This window comes from Oculina patagonica, chromosome 3, assembly GCF_052425735.1.
Source record: "Oculina patagonica isolate OP01 chromosome 3, crgOcupat, whole genome shotgun sequence".
Classification (NCBI taxonomy): Eukaryota; Metazoa; Cnidaria; class Anthozoa; order Scleractinia; family Oculinidae; genus Oculina; species Oculina patagonica.
The window spans coordinates 21284622-21293425 of NC_135760.1; the positions used below are offsets into that span (position 1 = coordinate 21284622).

General features: G+C 39.7%; 2 protein-coding genes across 3 annotated transcripts in view; one reads left to right on the forward strand and one right to left on the reverse strand.

Annotated features, from left to right (window-relative positions):
- Positions 1-4345, reverse strand: part of LOC144645318 (vacuolar protein sorting-associated protein 33A-like) — a 70602-nt gene extending 66257 nt beyond the window's left edge. For both annotated transcript variants that reach the window (XM_078504847.1, XM_078504846.1), the window contains exons 1-3: positions 4225-4345; positions 2560-2625; positions 2142-2269 (exon numbers count right to left, since the gene is read on the reverse strand). In XM_078504847.1, coding sequence (XP_078360973.1) covers positions 2142-2269; positions 2560-2625; positions 4225-4338 — 308 coding nt within the window. In that variant the 5' untranslated portion in view covers positions 4339-4345. The remainder of the gene's footprint in view (positions 1-2141; positions 2270-2559; positions 2626-4224) is intronic.
- Positions 4346-4452: 107 nt separating this feature from the next.
- LOC144645422 (uncharacterized) lies at positions 4453-6297 on the forward strand. Its single transcript, XM_078505001.1, has one exon. It carries the CDS (start codon positions 4486-4488, stop codon positions 5329-5331), a length of 846 nt encoding a protein of 281 aa, XP_078361127.1. The 5' UTR covers positions 4453-4485; the 3' UTR covers positions 5332-6297.
- The last annotated feature ends 2507 nt before the right edge of the window (positions 6298-8804 follow it).

An 8804-nucleotide genomic window follows, 5' to 3' on the forward strand; every position in this document is an offset into this window, starting at 1 on the left:
TGTCTGTAGCCTGTGAACAGGCTCTCCGGTCGGGGAGGGGGCGAAAAAAAGAAAAAAGGAAGAGCGGAGGGGGGCTGGGAGAGAGAGCCTGTTGACAAAGCATGGAGGCAGCCATTCCGCCCCTTTTTACAAACCTGTCATCATCTGTCACTAATCTGTCGACAACGTGTCATCAACTCCACCTTCTCCGCCTAGATGCATTGGAATGTAATTAGAGCGTACTTGAAAATGACCGCTCGCGGGAAAAAACTGCGCTTTTCTCCAATATGGATCGGAGCGATCCTCATTGCCGCTTTTGTAAAAAGTCTTTGAGCAGTTCAAAAAGGGTAAATTCTGTGCCGGTTTTCGATGTTTCTAAAGATAAGGAACTTCTTGTTGTCCCCGGACAAGATAGCGTCGTCGTGGCAGAGGCCTTGGAAATCCTTGGATTACAAGTAGAAAAGAAAGAGGGGTTTTCAGTTCTTTGTTGCATGCCGTGTGCTCGACAAGCTGTTCGCCTCTCTCATTCAGTTTCTGTCTTCACAAGCCGATGCAGTGAACCGTCTTTAAGTGTGAAAGACCCTTCGCCTGACTCATCAATCGCTGGCGGATCTCCCGAAAGAAATACAACGAGTACAAAACGATCGGTGGAGTTTCGTTCGCCGGCCGGTGTTACACCTTCGGCAAAGCGAAATAGAGATAGTGTTTCCGCTATTAAAACTTCGCGCAGGACACTAGCTTTTACGGATGAAACAAGCGAGGATAGCATTGAAGTCCCCCTGGTAAATAAAGGTGACGGGCCTACACGACTCCTACGTTCGTGACATTTGTAACCTTTGCCGTTTTATGTTGAGTTCGGTCTTTCGACCTTTTTTTGCTTCTGACTTCTTTCTGAGGGTACTGTTATTATTTGGAGGCTTTATGTATTGAATAGAGCCGTAAGATTGTGTGTAGAGGTCATTAGTCCGCGCTGCGTGGTTTCCGTTTGTAGAGTTGAATGACACCTCTAAATCTGTACTCTGCCACATGTTGTGCTAGTTCAGTTTGTTTTGGCTCAATTATATTTGCAAGATATGCTTTAGGCTCTCAAAATGTTCGCCCTGGAAGGACAAGATCTGAAATGTTCCGTGAAAATGTAAACTACTTGCATTTTATTGACGCCGGGCCCGGCATTTTAATCAATACTGTTGCAAGATGTATTGTCTTATCACGGATTTATCTTTTGTCCGGCTTAGCCAGAGACTGTTTCAGCTTTACTATGAAAAAGCTGAAAGTTGGTTTTAGAGAGACATTCTGTGTTGTAAAGGCTATTCTTCTTGCATTATTTTGATCGAGCGCTCTGTCTTTCAAGCTCGATTTTTAGGATTTTTAACCTCCTTTGTTCGTTGCGTAATGTTGGCACCACATGATTCAAATATAAATTTGAAAACTTTACGCGCAAGTCCTGCTGACTGTTTTGCGTTTTGTATATGCCACTATATGGTTTAGTTTAGGCAAGACCATGGTTTCGATCCTCCATGTGGATCTCATCAGTTGCCGGTATTTGGTTTTCTTTAGTTGCTAGCGCAACTTGTTCATGTACGAGAATGTTAGACATTCCAAAACTGACGTTTTATCTAAACTCCACAACACTTTTAGTACACGTGGAAGAATTTGAAAAATCAAACTTTTCCCAAATCCAGTGGGAAGGATTCCAAAGACATCTTTATTCTTGGCCAGTGATCGTAAGCAACGTTACTGTTCCTCTTTAATCTGTCGTATGTGGACGAAATCTTTTAAAGAATCGTCCAACGCACGTTCAAAGAGATCGTTCGTAATTCGCAAAGACGCCATGTTTTCACTTCATAATAAGCCGCATTCCATCGCGTCCGTGTATATTTACGGTGTCGGCAAATTGAGATATGTTGATAAGACCTGTCAACAGTCAGTGATTCGACCAATCAGATGTTGCACTAAAATCTCGTGCACGGAACGGCGGCAAAAAAGCTTTGTCCGCAGGCTCCCCCGAAACATCATCGGGAGCCTGCTCGCAGGCTAGAGTGTCTGTCAATAAGAGAGCTTCGACTGTAGTCACTCTGCACAAACATTAAAGCCACTGAAGACAACAACACATTACAGACTTCCTCTTTTGTTATGAGTTGTATTACCTGAAGTTGTATTACCTGAGAACATTGTCAGCAATTATGTCCATCAATGAGGGTTTAGGTCTTGTTATGAAAATAACATTATGGACTTGAGATGGAGGCAGCCGGCCAGGACGGAGAGGAAACATGACTTCAACCTCATGTTCCTGGCAAAAAAAACAAACACAACTTATAAAATGATAATTAAATTAAAATCATAATAATACATACTAATCAGGAATGCAGAATGCAGAATGATGGCCAGCGGTTTGCTCACAGTTAGTTTTCACTCCTGTTTGCTTGCGGTTGGCTTTTATTTGTTGGTTAGGGTCCCGAGGTTAGGGTATTGTACTATTGCCATTCCATCAATCGACCATTCCATCAATCAACCATTCCATCATTCTGGGTTCTGCATTCTGCGTTCTGCAAAATACCCTTGCCTTTAACGTGTTCATACCTTGAGTAACTTGTACTCAGCAATCAAACCAAATGGTCCAGTCAGCTTGTCATCCCAGACTAGGGCCTGTTAAAAATAACCAAAATAAAAAAGAAATTATTAAATTTGATGCTTTGACCAGCATCCCAGATCATCTTTAGAGACAGCTTCTCCGTAGTTGCGTAGAACCAAGAATTGACGATTCAGCTCTGTTAGTATACCCAAGATAAAATCAACTGACAAAAAGGGTGGTGGACAAAACACTGACCCCCAGTCCATGGACTACCCCAATGGACTACCCAAATGGACTACCTAAAATGGACTACCCCTAAAAAATGGACTACCCCTTAAAGTACTATTCCGAGTGTGAACCACTTACTGAGCTCCAGTGTGGCCTTTGGCATCAGATTGGACTTAATAGATATTGGGCTGTTTATTTTTATATGTGTCATTAGAAGGGTACTTCCAGGAGGTAGTGAGGACTGGGAGCCAGGGGGGATGGAAAGAAGTATTTTATCAGCAGTCCCTGAACCAGGAGTTAATATTGAGTTAATATTGTGCACTCCAAAAATACTTGTGGAGGCATTTTTAAAAAGCCAAATGGCAACATACATGTAAAAAATTATGGGAATTTACAGTGGAATCCTCTACACCTTATCTCTGGTATCTGAGCAACATAATAATTTACAATACTTGAAGTGCATCCTTACAATATTTAAATTTCGATTTCTCCACAATAAATATAAGGGAATTTTGCCCCACTTTTATTGGATGTTACTATTGAAATGACCTTCCTTTATCTATACATAACTTGCCAACCAGAAAACATTTTAAAAAAGCACTCTACCAGTATTATTTTGCTCAGTATTAATTAATTCATACCTCTTCCTCTCCTATGTTAAGTTAATTTTTTTTTCGTAAATTATTATTGTTATTTTAACCAGGGCATCAAATTAGCTAGCTATATTTTGCCCTTTTCCATTTTTCTTTTTCTACTTGTTTTGCTTTATATTAATCTTTGTAATTTTGGAATGGAATTAATAAATAATATGAAAACATGAAAATGAAAAGTAAGTGCAAATTATGTGCGTATAACAACAGCTCAGTAAGTGGTACACACTCTGAATAGTACTTTAAGGGGTAGTCCATTTTTTGGGGGTAGTCCATTTTAGGTAGTCCATTTTAGGTAGTCCATTTGGGTAGTCCATTGGGGTAGTCCATGGACTGGGGGTCAGTGTTTTGTCCACCACCGACAAAAAGCCTTCCGCTCTCCCACAAAAGAAGTGTAGCTACAAGGTCCCAAGGGACAAATGGTCCCCAGAAATGTGGATGCACAAACCCACATTGTCCTTTGTCTTGTTAATTAGGACATGTACCCCCCTACCTCCCAGTTGGGGAGTGCATGTACTTTGTCCTAACTGGCTGGTCGAATGATTCCAGCATAATTTTTCATCTCTAAAGTATTGAAACATATTGGATCCAGAGGCTAGGATTGTATGGCATTTCAAAAAAGCAATAACAACGACCTTTAGTGGAGGTTAAAAGTTGCAAGTTTTGATTTCTCCTTGCAAGAAAACAGACTATGGAACATGCAAAGGGACTTTAATTTTTAGATTGATCACACATTTTGAAATCTAAAGCACTGTAGCTAACAAGAAACGTAAAGATTAATTTACTTCGTATTACCTTAGATCCAGGTTGTTTATTTAAGCACTGAAGAAGCTCTCTTCTCGCACATTCCCGCAGTAATCCTACGTTAACTCGGCCACTAGACAAGTGATTTCCTCCCGCAGCCGCCATGTTGTTTTCTTCTAAATGTAATACCGCTGAACGTTTGCGAATTTTGAGCCTGCTTCTCTGCAGAGTGCAGCAGTGCAGTGAGAGTGCAGACGTTGCCGTTGCATAGTCATTCGAAGATTCTAAACACACGAATTTCCAGACTTTTATATGGCTTGCTTTTTGTTTCATCCCAGGGTAGTAAGCTTAACTACCCTCACTAGCATAAGATCTAAATTTTGCTCTAATTTGATTCCAAAATATGGAGTTACAAGAGCGATCGTGACGAAAGCGAAAGACAATTCAAAACAACAATTTACAAGATGGCCGGCTTCCGTGCAGGTCAGATTGCTTTCTTCGAAAGCTTCTGGGAGATCTAGAGCCTTTAAAGTGTTCAAATATTTGTGCTTGGCTGGTGGTTTCGTGTTTTGGTCTTGTGTTACTGTGACTTTTACGCTTTATGCGACTGGACGGCTTCAACTCGGATTGGAGAAGACACCATTTATCTCGCCTCAGATGGCGACTGTTTTCCAGTTAGATCCCAAAGACATCGCAAAAGGAGGAGATGTTATGGAAGAAAAATCCGAGGAAATGAGGCAGAAAGAGTTTGCCATTAAGACTGCATGGGCCAAGCTGAAAAGCGAGGAGGCTTTTCGGAGAAAATTTGGAGAAAATGTGGAAGTTAGTGGTTATAAATACAACATACATGTAACAGACCCCACTCCAGTTGTAGCCAGTGATGATCCAGAGTTATTAGCAGAGGAAAAACACAGAAACAATGTCCATGTAAACAAAGACAAATGGAAAGTGTGTCTTTTTGTTGATGGCGCCAAATCGTCTGGTCTGGTCACTATGGTGTTTCATAAAATCAACACAGAATTCCCAGATGACCTGAATTGGATCCCAGTTTCTCTTTTAGTAGAAACTCTTCCAAGCACGGGGGTCAAGCTCTGTGATATCTCTGCGCCACTCCCCAATGGTATTACAAAATTCACACGGCTGTTTAATGATGACTAATCTGTAGGTTCTCGTCAATCTCGGTGCACACTAGTAATAACAACTACAACCCTTGTCAGAAGTATTATGGCACAATTTCCAAATTTACCCTGCCCTGATTCTCAGGTAGCCCTTGTCGTGATCTGAGAAATCAGGGCAGGGTTATTAGACCTGTGCAAACCCCTAACCACCTAGATGGATGGGACTAGAGTTGATGTAAGGGGAGGAAAGGGAAAAAGAAGCATAATCTTTTCTGAAGTTGTTTTGTCTGTGTTGTTGTTTTGCTAGTTTTATAGAATAGACTGCAGCTGGGTGCAAACAGCTTTTTTGGCCACGGCTGAGAATTTATAAAGAGCATCATTCAACTTCTTTTGGCATAAAGCTGGTGTAACATGTTTGTATTTTTGCAAGGGCTCGCACTGTAGTCTGATAAGTCGATAATCAGATTTTAAAAACAGTTGGGAATTTTTGGGGGGATTTAAAAAAAATATTATTAATACATAGCTTTACATACCGTCAAGTGAATTTGTGTTACTCTACAATGATTGGAATCATGCTTTGAGTTTTAAATAAGGGGAGGCAACCTATCATACCTCTTCTTATTCAGAATTGAACTTGATAAATACTTGTACATCTTTGCTTTTCCTTTTTATGAGGGGCTAAGACATGAAGTGAAACACAGTGGCAGATCGATCCAGGGGGAGCGTCCGGGGGGTTCAGACCCCCCTCTCCAAAAGTAACTTCTGCAAGAGTTTTTTGGCTAAACTTCCTGGGTAATCTCTCTCGATACATATGATTGGAAGTGCTAGATTTTTTGCCCGCTGGTGTCTAGGATGATGGTTATCTGCTTGATATGAGCTGAGTTAATACCTCTCTGTTGGTGTCCCAGAGGAAGAAAATATCGTCAATATATCGTTTGATGTAATGTATATGAAATGATTCATATATGAACTGCGGATGTATATGAGAGTGATAAATGATCGTCGCAGTGAATTTCCAATTTAAGCAATTGCTTAAATTGGAAATTCACTGAAAATTCAATTTCACTGGAAATTCAATTTCACGCCTGAAATTCAATACATTACATCATTTCACTCCTCTCACGGGAAAATATCAACTCACAATTGACCTCGCTCCCAATGTGTGGCTTCAATAGCTCAGTTGGTAGAGCATCGCACCGGTATCGTGGAGGTCACGGGTTCGAATCCCGTTGAAGCCCTGAATTTTTTGTTTTTTTTCAGGCTTCTTTATTCCAATTGCTTAAATTGGAAATTCACTGCGACGATCATTTATCACTCTCATATACATCCGCAGTTCATATATGAATCATTTCATATACATTACATCATTTCACTCCTCTCACGGGAAAATATGAACTCACAATTGACCTCGCTCCCAATGTGTGGCTTCAATAGCTCAGTTGGTAGAGCATCGCACCGGTATCGCGGAGGTCACGGGTTCGAATCCCGTTGAAGCCCTGAATTTTTTTTTTTTTTTTTCAGGCTTCTTTATTCCAATTGCTTAAATTGGAAATTCACTGCGACGATCATTTATCACTCTAATATATCGTTTACAAGCGAGAAGTTTTAAATGTGCTTTGGTTAAGAATTCCTGCTATGACTTTGCCCAAAAATATATTGGAGAGTAGAATTCATTTACACGGTAAGGGACCAAGAAATAATAATGTACAGTCGCGACTGGTGGGGGAGGGAGGTGTGAGGAGAAGTAATTTGCTGCAAAAAAACGTTTCAACAGTGTTTCCTGAATCAAAGTTTGGACCCCTCTAATCGAAAATTCCTAGATCTGCCCCTGGAACAATTCATTGCCACACAAAGCGACTTGATGTCAGGACACTGATTTTTTTGTTATTGGTTATTTCCCCTAACATACATGTAGGAGGGGGGGGGGAATTCCACATGAAATTGATAGTGTGATTTTTTGGAAATTTTGAAAGGAACTCTTGTCTTAAATTTACTTTCAGCCATTGGAGGTACTAATTCCAAAAAGTAGTTCCTAATTTTTTATTTTTTTTGTTTGTTTTTGGCTTATAATTAATACCATAAAAAGGAGACATACTCCAGATAACTTTAGCCTGCGTAGCACGTGTCTGTTTTTTAGCACGTTTAAAGAGTGTGCAATTGCGAGAAGGCCGTGCGAGGAAAATCCTCGATTTTTTCCTCGCGTGACCCCCTCACGCCTTTTGTGTTTCTCATATGCGTGCTCGAAACTACGGCGCCTGCTATGCAGGCTAAGATGACTTTCGTGGTGGTAATTATGTAGATTAAAAACCTTAGTAGCCTGGGATTATCGATTAATTATTATTGGTCACCCCAGACATTTTCATATGGGTGCCCCCTAAGTACTTTTAATTTGCTATATGCAAAGAATATCCTATTAGCAATAATCACACAGAGGAACAATCACATGTTCACTTATTGCTGTAGGGTATTAACACTGAATCATTATCGGAATCCCTGGCACAAAGTTAACTGGGCAAAATAAGTACATATAAAGAGTATATTTTGATGATTTGCTTTATCTTGCCCTGTGCTGGGCCTCTGGGTCATTTACTGTTGAGAAAGTTTCATAAATTATGCACATACATGTAAGTCTATATAAATTGGACTCACCTTCAAGCAGTGTTTTATTACACTGATAACCAGTACAAATCTAAATAAATATTATCTGCACAAGGTGTTTTGTAGCATGGGTTTAATGTAGAATTTTAAATGTGAAATATGAATAAAAATTGTAATAAAATTCAAATATATAATAAACATACACAATTTTCACTGTTTGTGTTTTTTTGTTCCTTACATCCAGTCCAATTCTCAGATGCCCTAAAAAAAAGGGTGTGGCCAATGCATTAATATTCCTCCACCGCATTATTAAATTATATTGTCTTTGAATAAAGTACAGTAGATTAAGTAAGCCTTGGATCTAATTATTCATTTTTTTCAAAGATGAGGCTCACAGTCTTTCTGAATTCTATGCGAGCCTTCTACTTAGGGAAGGGTGAGCTGATTAGAGATTAAGTGCAGGAATAGGAATTACATCTACATTTTTTAAAAAATTTTATTTAGTCGGTAAAGTCGTAAGACATCACACCAACTTGGATAAAATATTGGCCCTATCGTGTATGAGATCTAGTGGACATATGTCATTAATAGTAATAGACATCCAAAATACATTTTGCCAGTTTTTCAAAGTCACCCTTGCACTGGAGAGAATAAAAAACTGTACTACTCTATTTATTATACGCTTAAATAATTGACTTGCGCATGCAGCATTGATATAAAGCGTCCCCAACAAGTGTCACTTTGCAAACTCCCTAAGTCTTCCGACATTACCCAAAAAAAATCCCTACACCAAAAATAACCCTCAAAAAAATCCCTTGTCAAATACCCCTAAATTGCCAGGAGGCCTAGGGGCAATAACATAACACAAAGAACGCTCGTTTTGTTTATTTATCATACCATAAATAAGTAAAGGCC

Excerpts from the sequence above, each read along its gene's own strand:
- LOC144645422 (XM_078505001.1), top strand. The coding sequence starts at position 4,486 with ATGGCTTGCTTTTTGTTTCATCCCAGGGTAGTAAGCTTAACTACCCTC.